The sequence below is a fragment of the Macrotis lagotis genome, chromosome 1 (assembly GCF_037893015.1).
Source record: "Macrotis lagotis isolate mMagLag1 chromosome 1, bilby.v1.9.chrom.fasta, whole genome shotgun sequence".
Classification (NCBI taxonomy): Eukaryota; Metazoa; Chordata; class Mammalia; order Peramelemorphia; family Peramelidae; genus Macrotis; species Macrotis lagotis.
The window spans coordinates 245585708-245611042 of NC_133658.1; the positions used below are offsets into that span (position 1 = coordinate 245585708).

Here is a 25335-nt window from a genome sequence, read left to right on the forward strand (position 1 = left end):
GGCTCCGGCGGTGGCGGCGGTAGTTCTAGCGGCTGGAGCCGGGGATAGTGGCGGCGGCGGCGGGTCGGGACTGCTGTCGGGGTCGGTGCCGAGCGCTCGGGCTGGGGTGAGGCAGATCGGGCGCCGCATCCTAGCGGGGGGAGCGACAACTACGCGGCGGCAGGAGCAGCGCCGAGACCATGGTGAGGGCCGGGCCGGGCCGAGCCGGGCCGGAGGCGGGGAGCGAAGCCGATCGGGGCGGGGCGAGGACGAGTTGCGGCTTCCCCTCCCCCGGCCGAGGGCCCGGGCGCGCCGGGTCGCAGGTGCCGGTGGCGGCTCGGACGGGTCTTGCCGGCTGCCGACGGAGCCCCTGGAGGCCGGACGGGGGCAGCCGAGGCTGCGGCCTCGCCACTCGCCGCGCCCGGCGGCCGGGGGACGCGCGCGTTACCTGTTGAGCCTGGAGTTTGCCGAGAGTCTCGGCCGCCTTCGGGGCTGAGCCCGGAGCCCCAGCGCCCTCGGCCGCCCGAGCCCCGAACTTGGCGCAGGCCACGCCCCCGGGGGAGGCCGAGCCGAGCCGGAGTGCGGGCGCCGTGTGGCCCGCCGTGGGATCGGGGGTCTGCGGCCGCCCCCGGCGCCGGGAGCCGGCGCACCTGGTTCCCTGGGCCCCAGCGGCCTCCTGCCAAGCGCTTGAAGGGAGAGCAGCATCCCGGTCATTTCGGGTTCCTCCTCGTAGCAGCACGCCGACTTTTCCCGACCAAACCGGGTCACTCTGTTGACATCCCTGTGCGAATAGTTCGGTCTTGAATGGAAAGTGAGGCGAGGGCAGGATTCGTGCTTATGATTATTTTAAAGGCAACTCTATGAGTTTGCATAAGGAGAGGACGTAAATGCATTTCTTCAGTATTTGCCTGAAACCGAACCTTTGTTCTGGAGCCGGCAAATAACTTCCTTTCAATACAGACTCCTTGAGCAGAAGCAACATACGTTGTCTGTCAGCAGAAAGATGCTTATGTGTACACACACACACACACACACACGTGTATGGTTGGAGCTTATTCAGTGCGATTAGAAGATTTTTTCCTTTGGGGGTTTTTTTTGTGTTTTTTTTTTAGTTTTTGCAAGGCAATGGGTTTAAGTGGCTTGCCCAAGGCCACACAGCTAGGTAATTATTAAGTGTCTTGAGGCCAGATTTGAACCCAGGTACTCCTGACTCCAGGGCCAGTGCTCTATCCACTGCGCCACCTAGCCGCCCCAAATCATATACTTTCAAACCCAGAAAGCACTTTAATCCAACTCTCGTGTTAGATATTTATATATATTGATGGAGATAGCATTTAGTTGGCAAAGAGCTTCTGTTGGTAGAAACCCAGGCTCAATTTAGATTAACCAAATACTTAAAGTGGGTATCTGATCATGATATAAGGTCTTTTTAGCGTATCTCTAGAGATATGAGGTATATGATAATAATTTATGAATTGCAAATGCATTAGTATTGCCAGATAATGAGGACTGTATTGAGTTATCGGCATTTTTGATTTGAGGCATTTTGTTCCAAACTGCCATTTTAGAGACTGAAACTAAAGGAAAATTTACATCAGTTTATTATCTGTTGCTGTTTGAGACATAATTGTAACAAATTAAAACATCTTAGATCTTGTTTTCATACTTAAAAGATCATGTTCTATTCAGTTTAACATTTGAACTGTTTTGTGAAAAGAACCTTTTATCTACCTTAATGATGGAATGGAAAAATTATAGTTGTTGCAGAACTGATATTCTGAACTAATAGCTAAAGTCATGATTTTATATGATCTTGATGATATAAAGCTTTTATTTGCCTTTCCAGATTTTAAGGTTAGAATTATTTAACTTGATTTAGTTTTTCTCAAAATTAGCACTTGGAAGATGTGTTATACATACAATTTTTTTTTAACTAAAATGAGTTGTACTAAGTACAGGTTTTGTGTATACATATTTCCCTGATTTCAGACAGGCTTAAATAAATAAAAATAAAATTTTGTTTTTGTTTTTGCAAGGCAGTGAGGTTGAGTGATTTCCCCAAGGACATACAACTAGATAATTAAGTATCTGAGGATGGATTTGAACTCAGATCATCCTGACTTCAGGACTGGTATTCTATCCACTGCACCACTTAGCTGCCCCTAATGTAATTTCTTAAGATAAAAAGTTCACTATACTATTTTTGCAACCATCTAGTAATCAACCTACATTAAAAAATAAGATTATGTTGAAATTTTTGTAGCTGTTTTGAAATAAGTTTTATAAGGAACAATTTTTATATAACTTATGCAACTTTTAATCTAAGTTTGTGCAACAATATGTTAATGATAACCATTTTAAATAAAAAATTAACTAACTTTAAACAAATTTAGTATTGAAGAACTTTTATGTTTTGGGTAGTAAAATAAAAATCAGGGGCGGCTAGGTGGCACAGTGGATAAAGCACTGGCCCTGGAGTCAGTAGTACCTGGGTTCAAATCCAGTCTCAGGCACTTGATAAATACTTAGCTGTGTGGCCTTGGGCAAGCCACTGAACCTCATTTGCCTTGCAAAAACCTTAAATAAAATAAAATAAAAATCAGTATGAGAATTTACTATATCTTTGGCTCTCCAGAGTTTGATACTTTTGTTGGAATGAATCAGTACAAAAACTTGATTCCACACTGGCACCAGAAAAAAAATTAGCGGACCTTTTTATATGCCTTGCCAGTTTATTGCAAACATAATAAAATAGATGGCAATAATAGTTGCAGAGCCTCTGAAAACACAGGTGTCCGCCCAACTATCCAGGTACCTTATTATACAATTTTAAATTTATATTATAACTCCTTTTGATTAAGATTACATTTGTAAGGAAAGATAAAACAGAATTTTTTCAATGGTAGTATATCATGTCCATGATAGTGTATAGTCCATAAGATGACCTCAGATACATAGGAATGTATCTTAGTCTTATTGGGACTTTAAGGTATTAAACATAAAACTTAATGAAGACTTTGAATTTAGTGTGTACATATGTTGCAATTTCCTTTTCATATACTTTGTCACTTCACTATTAAATGGGATTTCTCCCTAATGGTACCCTAGTTGAAATTTTAATTAAATGATGGTACAGGATTTGGGGTTGGAGCAGTGAAGAAAGAGAAGAAACTGTCATACGATTTTAAATTTTCCGGAAGACCAGACAAATTGATTTAACTTAGGTAAGAAAATATAAATTAGTATTAGGGTTTTTAATTGCATCTGCTTGTAACTCCCAATAGATACTTCCCTTGTGTAAGTTAAGACTATAAACATCAGTTTTTGATAATGTAGGGAAATAGGATAAGCCAGATAATGTTTTGACATATTTCCCTTAAAGTTTGATATAAAGACATTGAAATGTCATTCTCATATGAAGTAATACTTATTTTTATAAGTACAAAGAAAACAATAGAAGGAACATAGGGAATAATTGGTGAGTTTTATTTGTGTATTTTTGAAAGTATAAATAATTGTGTATGTGTTTAAGTTGTCCTTTGAAGAAAATAGAAATATTACAATTTTTCCTTATAGCCACTGAAGTTTTTTATCTAAGAATTTAAAGTTCTTGAATCTAAAATATTACTTTAATAAAAGATTTGTTTCTTAGTTCTTCAAGTCAATGGAAGCATTCAGTTTCTACTTATAAATCCAGAAGTTTAATAAAACATTCAAGAAAATTTAACCTTATTTTTAGTCAAATTTTTAATTTTATTGATAACTTTATCATTTTCATTTCCAAATGTATCCCTTCTCAACACAATAATGCTTTTAACAAAGAGTAAAAAATATGGGGTAGGGGAATAATAGGTCCCCAAAAGTATTCAACTTTTATATAACATACATATATATATGTATATATATATGTATATATATATATATATATATACATGTATATGTAAAATGAGTCTAGGGAATGTTCCATCCCCACATCTGCAAGGTAATGAAGGGAAATACTTTGTAACTTAATGCAAGGTAGTTGTGGTTTCATATTATCTAATGTGTCACTGAAAAGAGGATGTTTGTTTTAATGGTATAGAATAAAACTATATAGTTTTCTTTTAAATATTCATAAGTTCTTTATTTTTATTCTTAGGCTGGAGGCAAAGCTGGAAAAGACAGTGGGAAGGCCAAAGCTAAGGCAGTGTCACGATCACAAAGAGCTGGATTACAGGTATGTGTGGAAAAATTACTTTATTTTGAACCAATTTTTCCTTGATATTCATGAGTGGTATAATAATGAAACTTGATAAAGATATATCTCTAATAAGTGTCCAACAGACTTTTTGAAAAATTATGGTTGGACATAATAGAGGTGGGGAGTTATTAGGGTATGATGGATAAGAACATTGAACTTTTTTAGGAATTCTATTCATACCTTGGATACTAAGTAGCATTGTGACCCTAGGATGTTATGGAACCTCAGTTTCTTTATCTATAGGGTTGTTGTATGTTAGCTAATATTAGTACCATTATGAAGGAATAGTAGTTGAAGCCATGAGGTACGTGATGAAAAGCATATTCATAAAAAAAGCAAGAGAATAAGGATGCTCACTTTTAGGAGGCAGTAGAAGGAAGATCCTTGGAAGAAAAGTAGAAGAGATCAGAAGAGGAAAGAGGAGAATCAAGAGTTGTTAATGAAACTCAGGGAAGAGAACTTCTCGGATCAGGGTGTGGTCAGTACAGATGCTATTTGTAGGTCAAGATAGGGAAGTCATTGGAATCTTTCAGAGTAATGTCTCATCTGGGTGGTAAAAACAGAAGCTATGATGGGACAATATGGGTCATAAGAAAATAGTGCTCTCTTATTCAAGAAGTTTGTGAAGGAAAAAATACTAAAAGTGAAAGAGCAATAAAGTCATATGAAGGTTCTGTTTAAGCTAGGAGATAGTTTTTCAAAAGGAAGATGTTGAATATGCAGAGAAAGCAGAGATAATTGTTTCTTTGTAAAAATCTCTCTCTCTCTCTCTCTCTCTCTCTCTCTCTCTCTCTCTCTCTCTGTCTCCCCCCCACCCCCAAGAGATTCTGTCTGAAACCAGGGATCTCCATTTCATAACATTTGGAATTGTTTGAAGTATATAATAAATTACAAATGCGCTTTTTAAAAATAATTATATTTTAAGGCAGCGGGATTAAGTGGCTTGCCCAAGGTCACACAGTGAGGCAATTGTCAAGTGTCTGAGGGCAGATTTTGAACTTGAGTCCTCCTGCCTCCAGGGTCGGTGCTTTATCCATTGAACCACCTAGCTGACAAACATACTTTTAAAACTATCCTGCTTGTGTTTGCTTCCTTCTAAATTTTTCTGTGCAATTTTTTTTTTTTTTTGCAAGGCAACTGGGGTTAAGTGGCTTGCCCAAGGCCACACAGCTAGGCAATTAAGTACCTGATGCTGGATTTGAACTCAGGTACTCCTGACTCTAGGGCTGGTGCTCTATCCACTGTGCCACCTAGCTGCCCCTTTTGTGCAATTTTTAAAATGTTTCAGTTGCCCTCTTTGAAGGAAGGGAATAAGAGGGGTAGTTATTATTGCTAATCCCTGCTTTCTCTTCTCATTAAACAGTCAAGAGAGATAAAAATAAATAACCTTGTACAAAATAAGTACAGTCAAACAGAACAAAACTATTCAGTGATCATGTCTGAAAATGTCTTTCTAAACCTTGCTTGAGTCCTTCTCTGTCAGGAGGATAGGTAACATGTTTTACCATAGAGATATGGTTGGTCATTGAACAGATTGAAGTTCTTAAAAATTTTTTATTGATTTATTTATTTATTTTTAGGCTTTTGTAAGGCAAATGGGGTTAAGTGGCTTGCCCAAGGCCACACAGCTGGGTAATTATTAAGTGTCTGAGGCTGGATTTGAACTCAGGTACTCCTGATTCCAGGGCTGTTGCTCTATCCGCTGTGCTACCTAGCTGCCCCTGAAGTTCTTAAATTTAAATTCATTTATTTATTTAGAAAATCCAGTCTCAGACACTTTAATAATTACCTAGCTGTGTGGCCTTGGGCAAGCCACTTAACCCCATTTGCCTTGGGGAAAAAAAACTAAAAAAAACTAAAAATTGTTTTTTCTTTTTAATGATCTTGTATAAGATGTTCTTATTCTATTCACTTTACTCTGTTCATACTATGAAGGATTCTCTGTAGTCATCTCTTTTCATCATTTCCCATTTCTTATGACTCAATATTTTGTTACATTCCTATACTTGAATTTGTTTAGTCATTCCCTTTTATTTTGCTTCTTCCCCCCCCTTTTTAATTCCGGAAGAAGAAATTCTTGTAAAATTTACTTTTAATTTTATAGTGACTTTTTTTCTTTTAGTAACTCCATAGGATACTTACAGGTATAGATAGTTATAAGTATTATTTGTTCATTTTACAGATTATTGAGGTTTAGACCAGGTTAAGTGACTGCATCATACAGCTAGTAGGACTGAAACCTAAATCTGTTTTGACTCCAAGACCAAGACTCTTTTCTACTATATCATACTACCTCTTTTTCTTAAAAGAAAAAAAAGGATCTAAAAGAAATTGAAAAGAAATGGTGACAAGGAGCATTGGTAGGGAAATTAGCTTTGGAGAAGGAGAAGGAATCCTATCAACAAGTAATTAAAGAAAAAAAATTAAAAAACAAGTAATTAAAGGCAGTAATGGGATTCATTCAACCAATTAATCTTGTACTGAATTCCCTCTGAGAATTTTATTATAAATGAGCTATATCCCATCATGGGGGCTCCTTATACACAGGAATTGTTTATCTTCAAAACCTAATACATCATCTGGCATATAATGATACTTTTAAAGTGCTTCCTGATTGATTAATAAAGAAATGACCTGAAAAAGGAAAGGAATTACCCTTTATTATACTCTAGTGCAGGGCCATCCAAAATGTATCCACCTGTGAGTTCACTCAGTGCTTTAGTAAACAAAGTCAAGCTACTGCAGAGTTCTCACTGAAATGGCAAATCAAAATATATTGTCTATTGTTTCAATAAAAAAAATTTTTAAATAAAGTTAGACAGCCCAATTCTGTTGGACCTTGTTTTCTCTCTGGGTCACCAGCCCCTGCAAAGGACTATCCAATATTTTAGTTCTACCCTGAACATCAACTTTAGTTCAGAAACATTGTGTTTTTGTTTTGTTTTTCACAAAAGATTACTAGTGATTAAGTTTTTGGGGGGGGTTATTTGTTTGTTTTAGATTTTTCAAGGCAATGGGGTTAAGTGGCTTGCCCCAGGCCACGGGGCTAGGTAATTATTAAGTGTCTGAGACCGAATTTGAACCCAGGTACTCCTGACTCCAGAGCCAGTGCTTTATCCACTGTGCCACCTAGCCACCCCATGATTAAGTTTTTTGTTGTTGTTGTTGTTGTTGTTGTTTTAAATATCTATTTATTCTCTTTTTGAACAAATAATTTTTTTTATACATTAATAAAATATTCTTATTTAAGAGTAAACAGAATACCCCCTCCCCCCACAAAATATATATAGACTCGCTTGAGTGATAAAGTAAAGGGGAGAGGAAAAAAATTAAAATTAAAAAAAATAATAGTAATAATTGTAGGTATAGCCAGGTGGCACAGTGGACGGAGCCCCAGCCCTGGAGCCAGGAGCACCCAACAACCACCCAGCCGTGTGACATGCAAGCCACCCCAACCCCACTGCTCTGCAAAAACCAAAAAAAAAAAAAGGAAAAAAGGACCCAAAATAAAATACTAATAGTAGGGGTGGCTAGGTGGCAGACAGAGCATTGGCCCTTGAGCCAGGAGCACTTGGGTCCAAATCCAGCCTCAGACACCCAACGATCACCCTGCTATTCGGCTCCAAGCAGGCTACCCAGCCCCATTTGACCTGCACCCCCCCAAAAAAAAAAATAATAATAAAAAATGTGCTTGAGTCTTTGTTCCAACATCAACAACTCTGTTGCGGGTGGATCACATTCTTTATGGTAAGTCCATCACAAAAGTTACTTCCATATTTTTCCAACATTGCCATTGCTGATCGCAACTCCCTCCTTCGTATTTCTCCACTACCACATACTATATTTTCTCTCTCCTTTCACTCTGACTCTGCTGTAGGGTAGCTGAGTGGCGCAGCAGACAAATCCCTGGTCCTGGGGCCAAGAGGCCCTGAGCCCTGCTACCACCCCTTAGGCCCAGCATCCACCTGGCCCTATGGTCCTGGGCAGGCCATCCAATCCCAGCCCCTTGCAAGAAATAAAAAGGAAAATGTGTTATGTCTGACCACTCTCCTCCCATGGTCCATCCTCTCCTCCATCATTCACATCTCCCCCCTTCCCCCTGTCCCCCCCCTTTTCTTACTGCAGATGTCTATACCCCATTGAGTATATTTGCTGTTTCCTCTCCTAGCCATCTCTGATGAGAGCGAAGATTCCCTCATTCCCCCTTGCCTTGCCTCCTTCCATATCATTGCAATAGCTCATTGTAATAAAGAAAAAACTTATATGAGATATCTTGGCCTATTCCCCCCTCTCCTTTTTTATGCCATATTTTATATCTTCAAATTCAGCTTTCTCCTTTGCTTCCACTATAAAAGCTCCCTCTACCTGCTCTATTAACTGAGAAGGTTCATATGAGTATTATCGGTGTCATTTTTCTATACAGGAATACATGCAGTTCATCATCATTAAGTCCCTTATATTTTCCCCTTCTCCAATCTCCATGCTTCACCTGAGTCCTGTATCTTAAGATCAAACCTTCTGTTCAGCTCTGGGCATTCTAACAGGAACATTTGAAATTGCCCTGGTTCATTTAAAGTCCATCTTTTTCCCCTGGAAGAGGACATTCAGCCTTGCTGGGTAGTTGATTTTCGGTTGCATTCTAAGCTCTTTTGCCTTCTGGTATATTATATTCCAAGCCCTACAAGCTTTTAATGTAATTGCTGCTAAGTCCTATGAGATCCTGATTGCAGCTCCATGGTATTTGAATTGTGTCCTTCTGGCTACTTGTAATATTTTCTCTTTGACTTGGGAATTCTGGAATTTAGCTATAATATTCCTAGGGGTTGGTTTTTTGGAATCTCTTTCTTGGGGGGATCGGTGGATTCTCTCCATTTCTATCCTGCCTTCTGCTTCTAGGATATTAGGGCAATTTTCCTGTAATAATTCTTTGAAAATGATGTCAAGGCTCTTTTCCTGATCATGACTTTCAGGTACTCCAATAATTTTTAAATTATCTTTCCTAAGTCTGTTTTCCATATCAGTTGTTTTTTCAATGAGATGTTTCACATTTCTTCTTCTAATTTTTCATTTTTTTAGTATTGAAGTAATGAATCCTGGTTTCTCGTAAATTTATCAATTTCCCTGAGTTCTGTTCTTTGTCTGAAGGATTTGTTCTCCTCAGAGAGTTTTCTTATCTCTTTTTCCATCTGGCCAGTTTTGCTTTTTAAAGCATTCTTCTCCTCCATAACTTTTTGAACTGTTTTATCCATTTGACCTAAGCTGGTTTTTAGCATGCTGTTTTCTTCAGCATTTTTTTGGATTTCCTTGACTAGGCTGCTGGCTTCATTTTCATGTTTTTTCTGCATCTCTCTCATTTCTTTTCCCAGTTTTTCTTCTAACTCCCTCATTTGATTTCCAAAGTCTTTTTTGAGCTCTGTCATAGCCTGAGCCCAATTTCTGTTTTTCTTGGAGTCCTTAGATGCAGGAGCTTGTGCTTCCTCATCATCAGACTGAGTATTTTGATCCTTCTTGGGCTCGTGTGCAAAATATTTCTCAATGGTGTTCCTCTTGTTTCTCTGCTTGCTCATTTTCCCAGCCTGAGCCTGGTTTTGGGGGTGCTTCTTGAGCTTTTGGGGCACTCCCACAAGGGTCTCAGTGTGTGAGGCTCTGTCCTCCCTCCTGGTCTGTGAATGACCCTATGCGCCCCCCTCTGCCACCAGGCTGAGGTGGAGGGGCCCCTTGCTGTTCTATGGGGGGGCCTAGACTGCGATCAGGATCTGAATGTGGTCAGAGCCCCAGAGTCCTGTTCCAGGGGCAGAGGACAGAACTCAGCATGCTGTCTCTCTTCACTCCCCTCCCTAGGTTCAATGGGCTCATGCCCTGGGGCTGCCTCATGGAGGCTGAAGTTCTTTCCCTCTGTCAGGCCACCCCTTCAACCCCCAGGGGAACAGAGCCTTTCTGCTCTTTTCCAGTTTACCTTGAGTAGGAGAACTGCCTCATTGGGTCCCTCTGTGGATTCTGTCTCTCTCGAAAGTTTAGTTAGAGTCCTTAGCTTATGACTTTTATGAGAGAGTGCCTAAGACACAAGCCATTCTTGTGGCCATCTTGGCTCCCCTTTTTCATGATTAAGTTTTTAAAAAGAAATGGGAACAGTTGACAGACTGCAATTGGCAAGTTTATAGGGCGTAGAAATCTTATTTTAAAGTATCTGTAAACTATAAATACCCTGAATAACTTTCCAGATTGACTCATTCATATTTGATTACCATCTAAACCTTACCTTGACCATGTAGTCCAGTAGAGTTAGTTTTTGGTTTGGTGTTTGTTTTTTTATATATATTTTTTTAGTTGTAAATTTCTTCCCTCCAGCTTCTCTCCCATCCACATTAAGAAGCCCAGAAATACAATACCAGTCATACATATGAAGTCATGCAAAACATTTCCAATCAGCCATGTTTGTGGCTGGGAAGGGGAAAGAGCAAGAAAAATAAAGGGAAAATAATGTACTTCAGTCTGCACAGAAGAGTTACCAATTTTTGATGGAATACTATTGTGCTATAAGAAATAATGAGCTCTCAAGAACCTGGAGTAAAAGTAAAGTGAGCAGAACTGAAGAAGGTTGTGGTTGTACACAGTAGCATTAATATTGTAAGAACTTTTACTTCTCTCCTTGAAGGTTGATAGCATTTTTTATCACGAATCCTTTGAAACAGCCATGAATCAGAGTAGTTAAGTCTTATGCAGTTAATCATTATTATTATTATTATTATATTGCTATTACTACATACATTAATCTCTTTGTCTAATTCACTTTTCATCAGTTCAAAAAAAAATCTTTCCAGGTTTTTCCTGAAACCTCCCCCTTCCTTATTACTTCATAGCATGATAGTATTCCATTACAATCAAATACCATGACTTGTTCAGTGATTCTCCAATTCATAAGTATCCCCTCAGTTTCCAATTCTTTGCCACCACAAAAAGAGCTTCTATAAATGTTTGCACATGTGAATCCTTTTTCTTTTTTTCTTTGAAGTACAGCCCTAGTATTGGTTTTACCAGTTCAAAGGGTATACAGTTTTATGGTCCATTGAGAATAGTCCATTATTTTCCACTGTGGTTAGAACAGTTCACAACTCCACCAGCAGTACCTTAATGTCCCTATGGTGATGAAGGGTGTGTTCATGGGAGGCTAGTGCCTCTGGTATGAGGCCTGTCAAGCCATTTCCAGGGCTTTTTCCACATTTGATTTCTACCTGAGGCAACTAACTCTTTCCCTGTGACTCCAAGAAACTATAGCATGGACAGCAGTCACACCCCAGTAAATCGTTTCTGCAGATGGGTTAAATCAGGTTGACATTAACTAAGGTGTCTCAAATCCATCAGTGAATTGGGGGACTATCTATCCCAAGTTTGTGAAGTCTTCCACTGGTAGAATGGGCAGATGAAAACATTTTGTTACAGTGGCCATGAGGGCAGCCGAAGCAGGCATTATGGAATTCTTAGAGCTTGGTAAGACATTGAAGCCATCAATGTTATCCACTGTATCTAGAGCCATAACTAATTGTTTTGACTCTTGATTTTTGTGACCTATGATAACAAGATGCAGCAAAGTTTGGATCAATTCTCTGCAGCTTATGCTAACTTTAGCCCAACAATTAGATCCAGAAAAAATAATGGTGCCAACACCACTTCATATGTGGAACATTGATTATACCAAATGGAAAAGTTTTGATTACTATGGATAAATTCACTTATCTTGACACAGTGTATGTTCCAGGAGGTACATATTTATAATGATATTGACACAGACATTGCCAATATTTGGGAGGCTCCAAAAGAAAGTGTGAGAGAGAGAAGAGGTTTTTGACTGACAATCAAACTGAAGGTTTCCAGCAGTACTGATCTCATTGCTATATAGTCTACCAGCACCAGGCCAGGAAACTGAATCACTTCCATTTATATTGTCTTAGATTCTGAAGATCACCTAGCAGAAGATTCCAGACACTGGGGTCTTTTCTCTACTTGGCCAAATTTAAACTTCCAGGCATTCTAATGTTTCTACAGAGCACAACTTTGATGGACTGGCCACGTTCCAATGCCAGGTTTATGCTTGCCAGAAAAGACTTTTAATGGAGAACTCACACAGGGCAGTTTTCTCACAAGGGAGTCAGGAGAAGCAATAGAGGGACACCCTGAAGGTCTCTCTTAAGAACTTTAGAATTCCTTGTGCAGCATGGGAGTCACTAGCACAGGACCACTGAGCATGACCCTCATAGAGAGAGTACTGTGCTCTATGAGCAAGGTAGAATTGAAGCTGCTCAAAGGCAATAAGAGATGCATAAGTTTAGAATATCCTCCCCTTCCCCCAAGTGTTCACCTGGACTATTTATGCCCAACCTGTGGTAAAGCATTTCAAGCTCATTAGTCTGATAGTTACAGACAAGGCACACTGTAATTTGTCTTTCTAGTGATTTTGTTTTGGTTGTCTTCAATAACAAAGAACAAGTACCAACCAGTGTCACATCCCCTCCAGCAGTTGTCATTTCTTTTTTCTGTCATTTAAGCCAGAGAAGTGTGAGGGTGGTACCTCAGAGTTCTTTTAATTTGCATTTCTCTAGTTGTTAGTGCTTTAAACTATTTTTAAATAGCTTTGATTTCTTCTGAAAACTGCCTGTTTATATCCTTTGACTAATAATTAGGAAATGACTCAATTTGGTTCAGTTATTTACCTGAAAAATGAGGCCTTTATAAAAAAAACTTGCTATAAAAAAATCTTACTTTCTTTATAATTTTGGCTGCATTGATTTTGTTGGAAAATTTTTCAATTTTACATCGTCAAAATAGCTATTTTACTTCCTGTGATTCTTCTCTATCTTGTTTGGTCATGAACTCTTCCCTTATCCATAGAGCTGACAGGAAGATTTTTTCCATGCTTCCCTACTTTACTTATATCACCCTTTATGTCTAAATCATATATCTGTTTTGAACTTACTGTAGTATCCAGGGTAAGTTGCTGATCCAAGCCAGACTGCTTTTAAGCTTTCCCCTACCAATTTTCCTTGAGTGAGTTCTTACTCCAATTTTGTTTATTTAAAGTAAAAGAATCTTCAGTTGGGCCTGCTAGGTGGTGCAGTGGATAGAGCACCAGCCCTGGAGTCAGTAGTACCTGAGTTCAAATCTGGCCTCAGACACTTAAATGTTAGAAATTCCAATTACATACAAAGATAGTTTTCAAGATTCATCTTTTTGTAAAATTTCAGGTTCTACATTTTTCTCTCTCTCCTTTTCCTCCCTCCTCCCCAGGACAGCAAGTAATTTGATATGGGTTATATAAGAACAATCATGTTTAGCTTACTTCCATATTAGTCATGTTGTGAACGGAAATCAGAACTAAATGGGGAAAAAAATCATAAAAATAATTTTTTTAAGAATGAAAATAGTATACTTTGGTCTGCATTTAGAGTCTGTAGTTCCCTGAAACTCTCAATGTGGATGGTATTTTCCATCACAAGTCTTTTAGAATTGTCCTTGATCACTAAAATGTTGAGAGAAGCTATAAGTCCATCATAGTTAATCATCACAGTGTTATAGTTAGTATACAATGTATGTATGCTAGAGAATAGGAAAAGGAAAACCAAATAGGAAAGATTATCCATCTTCTTTCCTGTTTTCCATTTCTTTTCCTATTATCTGGAAGAAAAAGGTCAAACTTGTTCTTTCCTTGTCAGGAATTTAATTTAGACTTCAGACCTTAGAAGTTAGATCCCAAGAACAATTGATTGCCAGAGAGCAATCTGAAATAAATAACTTTTTATACCTGAACTAAGTTTTCTCTTCACATTTTATTCTAAACACTTACTGTTAGGACAGTTCTAAATGTATTCAGCAACCTAAATTTTTAAAGTGCTTCATAATTGAGATTGTTTCTATTTCAGTTCCCAGTGGGCCGTATTCATAGACACTTGAAGACTCGTACCACGAGCCATGGACGGGTGGGTGCTACGGCTGCAGTATATAGTGCTGCAATTCTGGAGTATCTCACTGCTGAGGTTGGTGAAGATTTTCTTAAATATTACTAGTCAGTTAATAAACATTTTTGAGGTACTATGTAATCATTTCTGATACATCCACAGAATCCAAAAATGGTTAATGATTAGGTTTAAGTAACCTAGAGTATGTCTGCCTAATATAGCATACATACAAGCCGATTTTTTTCATTATCTTCTTTAGTAGGATGCTAGCTACTCATAGGCTTGTGTGTGCATGCGCGCGTGCACACGCGCGCGCACACACACACACACACACACACACACACCCCTTGGAGCCCTCTTGCGAGACCTGATATCCCTCTAAAAAGACCTCCAGGGGTGGCTTGGTGGTGCAGTGGATAGAACACTGGCCCTGGAGTCAGTCCTGAACCTGAGTTCAAATCCAGCCTCAGGCACTTAATAATTACATAGCTATGACCTTGGGCAAGCCACCTAACCCCATCCTTGTGAAAACCTAAATAAACAAACAAACAAACAAACAAATAAATATACCTCCAAATCACAGACTTTGTCTTAGTTTGTAAGTTATTTGTTAGGACCTCAATTCATTTCCAATATAGAATGTTGTGGGATTCCAGATTATTCTACAGATAACTAACAACAACAAGAAGTAACCTTTATGTAGTGCTTGCTAGGTGCCAGATCTGGTACTAAAATACCTATTTAAAACCAGAGTTTAATGGCAGTACTCTACATTTGTAATGCGGGGGATGTATTAAAATTGTTTTATCTCAAGCTGATTCTTGAAGAAAAGCAGATTTAATTATTCCATGAGTCAATTTCTGGGCACCTCAGTCTGCTGGAACACAGCTGTGCACACTGAAACAATCAGAGAAAAGGGTGTGCTGCTTACATTGCTGAAATAGCTATCAAAAAACCCATCCTCCTCTTAATACTGTTTCCAAGTCTGGTTATTTAGAATTTTTGGTGGTTGGATTCTAGAGAAACGAGAGGTTGTGTAGCATTTTAAGGCAACTTTTTTTTAAGTTTTTGCAGGGCAATGGGGTTAAATGATTTGCCTAAGATCACACAGCTAGATAATTATGAAGTATCTGAGGGCAGATTTGACTTCAGGTCCTTCTGACTCCAGGGCCAATGCTCTGTCCACTGCACCACTTAGCTGCCCCCAAGACAACTATTTTTATATAAACTTAAAGTTTCATAAATAGGGCACCACAAGCCACATTTTAGGGTATTTCAAGATTCTTCCCTACATTTTTTATTTTCATCTATATGCAGATGTATATTTTTAAATTACCAAATTTCTTTCCACCCTCCTTTCCTACCCTTCCTCCTCTCAGCAGCAAAGTCAAGTTAGCATTGTACATACATATTGTGATAAACATGTTTACAAATTACAAAATTTTCAGTATAAGGAATTAGGATTAAGGGAAAGAGATATATAAGATAGATAATTTTTATAAATGTTCATCAGATTCAGAAAGGTTTGCGTGTGTGTGTCTGTTTGTTGTTTTGTTTTTCTTCCTCTGGTTGGGGATCATATAGTCCATAACCAGTCAAATATATTTGTTGCTCATTGGACTGCTGAGAGGAGCTGCTTCCATCAAGGTTGTTCACCTCACAATGTTCTTGTTGATGAACATTGTTCTCTTGGTTCAGTGGATCAGTGGATTAGGATAGGCTCAAAAGAAGTCGCAGTAAATGACTACAGCAATCTACTATTTGACAAACCCAAAAATGTTAGCTTCTAAAATAAGAAGTTACTATTTGACAAAAAATGTTGGGAAAACTAGAAAATAGTATGGCAAGAACTAGACATAGATCCACATCTCACACCATACATATATAGATATATATAGATGTGTGTGTGTGTGTATAAAAAGAAAGGCAAAATGGGTACAGGATTTAGACATAAAGAGTGATACCATCAATAAAGTATAAATATCAGATATAGGGGATAAATATTGACCAAACAAGAGTTAGAGCACATCATAAACTGCAAAATGAATGATTTTGACTATATTAAATTAAATGGGTTTTGCACTAATAAAATCAATACTGCCAAAATTAGAAAGAAAGAAGGAAGCTGGGTAACAATCTTCACAACTAGGAGTTCTGATATAGGTCTCATTTCTAAAATATATAGAACATTGCATCAAATTTATAAGATCACAAGTCATTCTTCAATTGATAAATGGTCAAAGGATATGGACAGACAGTATTCAGATGAAGAAATTAAAGCTATAGATAATCATATGAAAAAATGTTCCAAATCATTGTAGATTAGAGAAATGCAAATTAATTAAAACAACAATGAGTTATTGTCTCCCACCTATTAGATTGACCTAGATGAGAAAAAGGGGAAATGATTGATGTTGGAGAGGTGGGAGGATTGGGTCATTGATTCATTGCTTGGGGGGGGGGGGTTGTGAATGGATCTGACCTCTATGGAGAGCAATATGGAACTATGCCCAAAGAGCAATAAAACTATTTGTACCCTTTGACCCAGCAATTCCAATTCTAGGTCTATATCTGGAAGAAATTATAAAAAGGGGGGGGAAGGTCCTCCCTAATTTTTTTTTTTATTTGTCTTTTAAGTATAGCCTTATTTTGGAGATATTTTGAAAAGCATTTTAGCAAAGTATATGAGGCCTGGACTTGGATCCAGGAAGACCTTGAATTCAAATTTCTTCTCTAATCAAGCTCTAGGGAGCCTGCTGGCTCTGTAACGAGGGGTGAATGAATAATATAACTCCACTGATGCTTCTATTAAAAAAAACATATCGGGGCAGCTAGGTGGCACAGTGGATAGAACTCTGGCCCTGGAGTCAGGAGTACCTGAGTTCAAATCTGACCTCAGACACTTAATAATTACCTAGCTATGTGGCCTTGGGCAAGCCACTTAACCCCATTGCCTTGCAAAAACCTTAAAAAAAAAGCCATTATCTGTAGTATCCTCCTCAAATGGTTGTGAGATTTAAATGAGATAAAGTGCAGCACAATTTCCTAAGTGCTGTATAAATGTCAGTTATTACTGGTGATTGTTTTCATAGAAAATGTATCTGTGTGTTCAGAGAATCCAAAAAATTACCCTCACGCCATTGAAATTCATTCAACACACATTTTTTAAGCACCACTGGATACCAGGTGCTGTGCTAGGTGCATGATAAATCAGTAATTCATGTTAAATGAACTCAAAAAATGCATGTAACTCTTACAGCTCTTTAAACTCCATAAAACTTGTCTTTGTTTTAAGCTGCTTATACTTTAAAGCTATTGCTCACAACAGCCCTATAAGGTTCAATTATTATGAAATATACCTATATTACAGAAGAAAAAATAGCTGAAGAGAGATTAAGTGATTTGCCCAGGTACACACAGACCTAGCATTGAATTTTGAGTCCATCATCCATGAAATGTGGTGGGTAGGAATTGGAGAGATTTCAGAAATAGATTCATATACATAGAACATCTTAATAGATAGTAAACCTGATTAAATTAGGGAAATATTTTAATTGTGTTTTGCTTTTGGAAATGGCTTATGAATTTTTCCAAATAAATTTGTCAAGTATAGGCCACCTTTCAGCTCTCATGCTCAAAGCTGAGAAACATTGGTTTCCCCATCTCTGCCCTGTTTTAACCTGGGTGTCCCAGGTTTTTCCAGTAGGCAGTGGCAAAGAAAGAAAAATTAGCAGAGGGGCACCAGTACACAGTGGAGAGAAGCATAGAGAGGATATAGCATCTTGCTGGAAAGGACAAACACAAACTTTTTATGTTTTCAGTAAGCATTGGGAAAAAAAGCTTAAAACTGTAGTACAATGGGCAAGAACTTCCTTGTTTATGTAAAAGTTGTATTTTCAACTTTGTGCCTCAAATGATCTTGAAGAAATTATTAATTATGATAATAAATTCCAAGTGCAGTTATTCTGTTTATAAGGCATGGGTTTTTGACTCTTGAAGCTCAGCACAAAAAGTAAGGATAAGTTTTTATTACATGGAAACAAAAAAATTGAATAATTTAAAAGCAAAATAATGTCTAAAAGCAGAATGGGCAAGATATATTACTGATAAGTATGACTTAGAAAAGCATGAGTTCTATAGTGTAATGTAAACCATTAAATTGTAATTGTCTCTAATGATCAAAAACTATAAACAGGCAGTTCACGAAAGCAAATAATAATAAGTAAACATTTGAAAAAAGTTGTTGGGGTGGCTAGGTGGCACAGTGGATAAAGCACGGGCCCTGGAGTCAGGAGTACCTGGGTTCAGATCCGGTTTCAGACACTTAATAATTACCTAGCTGTGTGGCCTTGGGCAAGCCTTTTTTGCCTTGCAAAAAAAACAGTTGTTGTATCCTGTGAATTGACCTCAAAAAGGGATATGCAAATTTCTGAGAACCAGCTTCATGTAAGTTAGAGTGCCTAGCCCCAGAGTTAAAAGGACCTGCCTGAATACATACTGAATGTGTGACACTAGAAAAATATCTTAACCTCTTAATGCCCCTGACACTTCTCAAAGACTAAGTTGAAGAGCCCATGTTCATTTGAGGAATGAAATCCAAAGTCCTGGTTGGTCTTCCAAATTCCACCCTCCAAATGAAAGTATGACAGCCTGTTGATTCATAAAGCTACAGAGAAAGAGGCACACTTGCATTGTGGTGACAGTTTTTTTTGTTTTTTTTTTTTAAGAAAAATCTGATAATATGAAGTAACGTCTCTTATTTCCTTTGAACCAGTAGTCCATATTGGAAATATGGCCCAAGGAAATAACTGAAAAGGAAAAAAACCTAAATGTACAGATAATATTTATACTTTGTTTATAATTATCAAAAACTGGAAACATTCCAAATGTCTAAAAGTTTGGAGATGTCAAAATTGTGGAATGGTTCCATTTTTATTATTTTTTAATGAATATAATTTTATTTAATGCAAAGTTGGGGGGGGGTTTCCCTTTTAAATTTTTTATTTATTTAAGGTAGTGGGGTTAAAGTGACTTGCCAAAGGTCAGTTTTAAGTGTCTGAGGTTGGAATTGAACTCAGGTCCTTCTGACTTTAGGGCCAGTACTCTATCCATTGTACCACCTAGCTGCCCCGCAAAGTTACTTTTCAGTATTTGTCTTTGAGTTTTTGAGTTTCACATAAGTTCTTGCACAAAGATTGTATATTCAGTTCTTCAGCTATTAAAGATTAACCCTAGATCAGATATTCAAAATATTAACAAATATTGACAAGTCCTGTTTTCAAATCTGGCCTTACTAGCTGTGTGACCCTGGGCAAGTCACTTAACCTCATTGCCTCTAAAAAAACAAATAAATATGTACAAATCATTATCTCAGTTTCCTCATCTGTAAAATGGGATAATAGCACCAACCTCCCAGGATGGATTTGAGCTAGGACTTGAAATCAGGCCTTTCAGGTTTCAAGGATGACTCTCTAGTAACAGAGAGTACATATTGGGGAATAGTAGTAGAATGTTAGGTTGTATGGGCATAATGGGACCTTAGGGGAATTTGGGGATTGGGCACTGGACTATTGTGATAATCTCTGTATGAGGTAACAATAAGAAATGGATAGAAAAAGGTAAATCTAAGAGAGGTAGTAACAATCAGCTGGTCTTTGTAAGATATTTGACATAGGCTGTTAAGGAAACAAATGATTTTAACTGTTTCAAGCTGTCATCACTGAGGGGAATAAAGTATTAATAGGATTGGGCAAATTAGTGAGTTTGTGGACTATGGATTATGATCTGTATTTTCTTATTTAAAATACCTTGAAACTCTTTATAGTTTCTTTCCACATATATACCGTTTTAAATATGGAACACTTCACAAATTTGTATGTCAGCCTTGCACAGGAGCTATGCTAATCTTTTCTATTGTTCCAGTTTTAGTATATGTGCTGCTACCAGAAATAACATTTTAACAAGAATATGTATATGTAATTTTTTTGTTAAATTAAATTATTTTTATCTGTCCTGGTACTAAGTAACTCTGGAAAATGCTATTAAGCTTCAAAGAGCTGCTTAGTTCAATTCAGTGGATTTATGCTGACAGATGTAGAGCTGGTTTAATATTATGCAGATAAAGAATCAACTTTATTGTCTCCTTGCAAGTGTGAAGTAAGTCTCTTATCTCTGGAAATTCAGAGTTTCAAGTGAATAGAGCATTGTTTGGAATAGAGTAGATCTGGTCAAGTGGGTAGAGAGATAGGCTGCTTCACAAATTCTCTCTTTGGAAAGACAGAAACTATTTAGTGTTCAGGGAACCAACCCAGACTCTACCCAAGCAATTTTTTTCATTCAATTAACTAAATTCTTGTCAGTCATAAGTTCCATTGTACAGATGTAGCTCTCTTCCCTTTCTGTTTTCCTGTCGATGCAGTACAACCAAGGAACTTGCATAATTGCATTGTTTATTGTTGTTGTTTGGGGAAGGGTTTATTGTTTTTGCTTTTTTTAATTATTTTTTTTAGGTTTTTGCAAGGCAAATGGGGTTAAGTGGCTTGCCCAAGGCCACACAGCTAGGTAATTATTATTATTAAGTGTTGAGGCTGGATTTGAACCCAGGTACTCCTGACTCCAGGGCCAGTGTTCTATCCAGTGTTCTATCCATTGCACTACCTAGCTGTCCTTGTTTTTGCTTTTTAAAGAAAAAGGTTATTAAAATCACGCTTCATTTGAATGTTTCTTGGCATATCCATACATTTATAATATTGCCTGTGGAAACATTGCTTTCAGTAATTTTTCACTTATAGCCGTTTTCTTGGAAGCAGTTGGTGTTAATGGGATAATTATTGTGACAGTATTAGAAATTCCAAGGTGTGTGGGGCAGTGGTTAGAGCACTGGCCCTGGAGTCAGTAATACCTGAGTTCAAGTCTGGACTCAGACACTTATTAATTACCTAACTGTGTAACCTTGGGCAAGTCACTTAATCCAATTGTCTTAAATAAATTTTTAAAAAAAAGGAATTCCAAAGGGGCTGCTAGCAGTGGATAAAGTACCAGCCCTGGAGTCAGGAGTACCTGGGTTCAAATCCGGTCTCAGACACTTAATAATTACCTAGCTGTGTGGCCTTGGGCAAGCCACTTAACCCCATTTGCCTTGGAAAAAACCTAAAAAAACGAATTCCAAAGGTCTATAGGAAGTTATATATAAGTTTATAGACAATTGTTTAAAATAGGACAAGGAGGAGCAGCTAGGTAGAGCAGTGCATAGAGCACTGGCCCTGGAATCAGGAGTACTTGAGTTCAAATCCAGCCTCAGACACTTAATAATTACCTAGTGGCCTTGGGCAAGCCACTTAACTCCATTGCCTTGCAAAAACTAAAAAAAATAAAATAAAATAGGACATACAAAAATCTGATTGTCAACATCACTGTTTTAATGCAAATTATCTATATACTAAGAATTTTTAATATAAGGAATTCCATTCACCAGGACAAATCCTTACTCTTTAAGTCAGTGTTCAATCTCATGGCCTCTCAGGGCCCTTCAAGCTCTAAATCTATTATCCTGTGTTTTTTTAAAAGAATCAAATGAAATAATATATGTGAAAACTTTTAAAAGTATAAAATCCTATACAAAAATAAGAGAAACCAAATTTTATTCCCTTATTGTTTTGTATTTTGTGCCCAAATGCTGTCATGATTTTTTTCCTAATCTTAGTGTGAGTTGACTTCTATGATGCATTGTTATAGCCAAGAATCTTCTTCAGTTTTCCTTAAGTTATTTCATGAACACTTTTTTTATAGGTGCTGGAATTGGCAGGAAATGCCTCTAAGGATCTCAAAGTAAAGCGTATCACTCCTCGTCATTTACAGCTTGCAATCCGTGGTGATGAAGAGTTGGACTCACTTATCAAGGCTACTATTGCTGGTGGTGGTATGTAATATCTTTTTTAAGTAGAGGAAGTTTTGGAGTCTGTAATTTGACTGGCCATTAATTCATTTGTATTTAAATGACTGCTTGGAAACTAATCTATGCAGCCTATTATTGCTCCTGTTATCACTTCTAAGCCCATGATTTTCTCTATATGTAAAGTTTCTAGTAGAAACGCCCTCTACCAGTACTGATGAATAACTTAAAATCTGTTCTTGGTGGCCCGTGCTGATATAATGACTTATAGACCAAACCTTGAAATTGAAGTCATGTTGCTCTTTCTAGCCCATTATACCAGGCTACTAACTCGTCGCAGTTAGTCATTTTCTGCACTTAAGGCAGATAGGGCCATGAGATCCCCTACTTATTTACTCCAGTTCTTTTCTCTTAGCTCTAGAATAAAATATAATTCCCTCTGTTTAATTTTTTTAAAGCCTTTACAACATGGATTGGACATTACTTATCTCTTGTCCAGCCGAATCTGTACCTCACACAAACCCCATCATCTCTGTGCCTTGGTTCTGGCTATACCACATGCTTGGAATTCACTTCCTCTTTACTTTCATCTTTATAGAGTCTTTCTCTTCTTTGAAGACAATTTTTTTTTCATTCATTCATTTATTCATCTTTTTTGGTGAGGTAATCACTAGTAAATGTCAAGTGTCTGAGATTGGATTTGAACTTTATGTTCTGTGTCACCTAGCTGTCTCTGCAAGTCCAATTTTGTGAGTTTCTTATTTTTGTTTTTGTACTTAAAGATTTTATTTATTTTGAGTTTTACAATTTTTTTTCTCGTAATCTTCTTTCCACCTACTCCCCACAGAATGTAATTTGCCAGTCTTTACATTGTTTCCATGGTATGCATTGATCCAAATTGAATGTTATGAGAGAGAAATCATATCCTTAAGGAAGAAACATGAAGTATGAGATAGCAAGATCAGACAATAAGATACCAGGTTTTTTCCTAAATTAAAAGTAATGGTCCTTGGTCTTTGTACTCCACAGTTCTTTCTCTGGATACAGATGGTATTCTCCATTGCAGACAACCCCAAATTGTCCCTGGTTGTTGCACTAATGGATTGAGCAAGTCTATTAAGGTTGATCATCACCCCTATGTTGTTGTTAGGGTGTACAGTGTTTTTCTGGTTCTGCTCATTTCACTCAGCATCAATCATGCAAATCCTTCCAGGCTTCCCTGAATTCCTATCCCTCCTGGTTTCTAATAGAACAGTTAGTGTTCCATGACATACATTGCTAAGCCATTCCAGATTTGAAGGACATTTACTTGATTTCCAATTCTTTGCCACCACAAATAGGGCTGCTATAAATATTTTTGTATGTGCTTTTTTCGTCATCTTGAAGACAATTCTTAAGCAACATCTATTACATGAAACTATTTCTGAAACCCTCCAACTGTTAATGTCCTGTCTCCCAAACTACTTGGTGTTCAACTGCTTTATATATACATAAATGTACTTTTACAATTTAAATCTATACTATATGTTTATATATAAGGGCTTGTTTTCCCCATTAAAATGTAAGCTTGTGACCAGGGATTATAGCCTCTATACCTAGCATATTGTAGGTGCTTGAATAAATACTTCATAATTTTTAGACTTTAGAATAAACCACATATACACAGCCAAGCCTCATTAGTCCATTACAGTGCCAGCAAACAATGAATTAATATTCAGCACACTCATTGAAAACTGTCTTCAATTCCTTCTTTTAGAGGTAACTTAGGGTCTAAAAAGAGGAAGATTTAATGGTAACATCAGGGCAGTGATGAATGAAGAATTAATGTGTGGTGGAGACAAATACCACCCCCAAAATTCCCAGACTTCTTGTTCTAGTCATTGTTAGGCTCTGCTTTGCCTTGGTGATGGTTAGAATTCTACTGTACAATGGTATTACTCAAATAATATAATATGAAAAATTAGAGCAAACGACTAGTCACATTGATGACACATTGAATTCACCATTTACAGAACTAGAACTTGCATCCATCCACAGAATTGTCAGTATCCCTGTGGATTAGAGGCAAATTTATTCTCAAAATCATTGATCTAGCATCACTTCATGAACAAACTATTTGAAACTCAGATTGTAGAAAATGTATACATATTTGATGCATCTAGGAAAATTTAAGAGTGTGCATTGGAATAATAAGACATCCAGCAGCAATGAATCTAGTTCCATTGAGTTCCTTAAACAACTAATTTATAGAATAATGAACTTAGTTGTCCTTCAGGACTTAGGAGTGGAAAATGGCACCAGTTTACTGTTGTCAACATAGAGAATTGCCAAAGGTAATCAAGGTCCCCTTAATTCTTTAGATTTATACTTTTTTATAATTTTTCATAAAAATAAATGTAACTGGGGCAGCTAGGTGGCGCAGTGGATAAAGCACCAGCCCTGGAGTCAGGAGTACCTGGATTCAAATCCAGTCTCAGATACTTATAATTACCTAGTTGTGTGGCCTTGGGCAAGCCACTTAACTCCATTGCCTTGCAAAAAAACTTTAAAAAAAAAGAAAGAAGAAAAAAGAAATTACAGGTCTAATCAACAAAAACTTAAAAAGACTAATCTCAGAAATGTCAGTAATATTAATATGAATAAACTACATTTTTTAAAATAAAATTTGATTAATGCCTTTTGTATATTGCCTAAATTTCTTTGTATTTACCCCCACTCCTCTTTCAAGAGTCATTCTGCATAACAAAGAATTAAAGCTAAGGAATTTTAGTTTTCAACTTTTATGAAGTATTTAAATGAGAAAAGTATAGAATGAAAACTCTAGAATACAAAAAGAAATTAAATCATCAGTTTAAAAGTTTCTGTAATGCAACCATTTATCATTGAATTTATAAAATAACTTACTGGAGAAGTTTTACTAATAATCTTGTTTTTCTTTCAATTTAGGTGTGATTCCTCACATCCACAAGTCTCTGATTGGAAAGAAGGGACAGCAGAAAACTGCATAGAGTGTTGTTTTAACCAACCCTCTTCCTCCCTGTCATTGTACTGTAACTGGGACAGAAGAAATAATGGGGATATGTGGAATTTTTTAAAATAGTTTAAAAGGAAAAGCATAGACAATTGACTGTAGACATGATAACATTTGTATGTTCTTTAGATTCCAAGTTTGACAACGTATCTTGTCATGTGACAGCAATTTGTGTGTTGATTGGCTAGGTTTCTTCCCATGTGTTTTATACAAAAATGGACTGATAAAACCATTTTTTACAAAA

At 37.4% G+C, this 25335-nt stretch overlaps 1 protein-coding gene and 1 non-coding gene across 2 annotated transcripts; one reads left to right on the forward strand and one right to left on the reverse strand.

The window, feature by feature from the left end:
* On the forward strand, positions 1-25335 carry H2AZ2 (H2A.Z variant histone 2). Its single transcript, XM_074210055.1, has 5 exons — positions 1-182; positions 4118-4195; positions 14134-14247; positions 21958-22087; positions 25007-25335. Exons 1-5 carry the CDS (start codon positions 180-182, stop codon positions 25066-25068), a joined length of 387 nt encoding a protein of 128 aa, XP_074066156.1. The 5' UTR covers positions 1-179; the 3' UTR covers positions 25069-25335.
* LOC141510551 (U6 spliceosomal RNA) lies at positions 20017-20118 on the reverse strand. The gene has a single exon (XR_012475019.1). It is a non-coding gene; the product is annotated as a U6 spliceosomal RNA (small nuclear RNA).

What these genes read in the sequence shown, in the direction of transcription:
- H2AZ2 (XM_074210055.1), top strand. An exon ending in TGGAGTATCTCACTGCTGAG is followed by an intron (nt 14,248 to 21,957) that starts GTTGGTGAAGAT and finishes CTTTTTTTATAG; the next exon opens with GTGCTGGAATTGGCAGGAAA. An exon ending in GGCTACTATTGCTGGTGGTG is followed by an intron (nt 22,088 to 25,006) that starts GTATGTAATATC and finishes CTTTCAATTTAG; the next exon opens with GTGTGATTCCTCACATCCAC.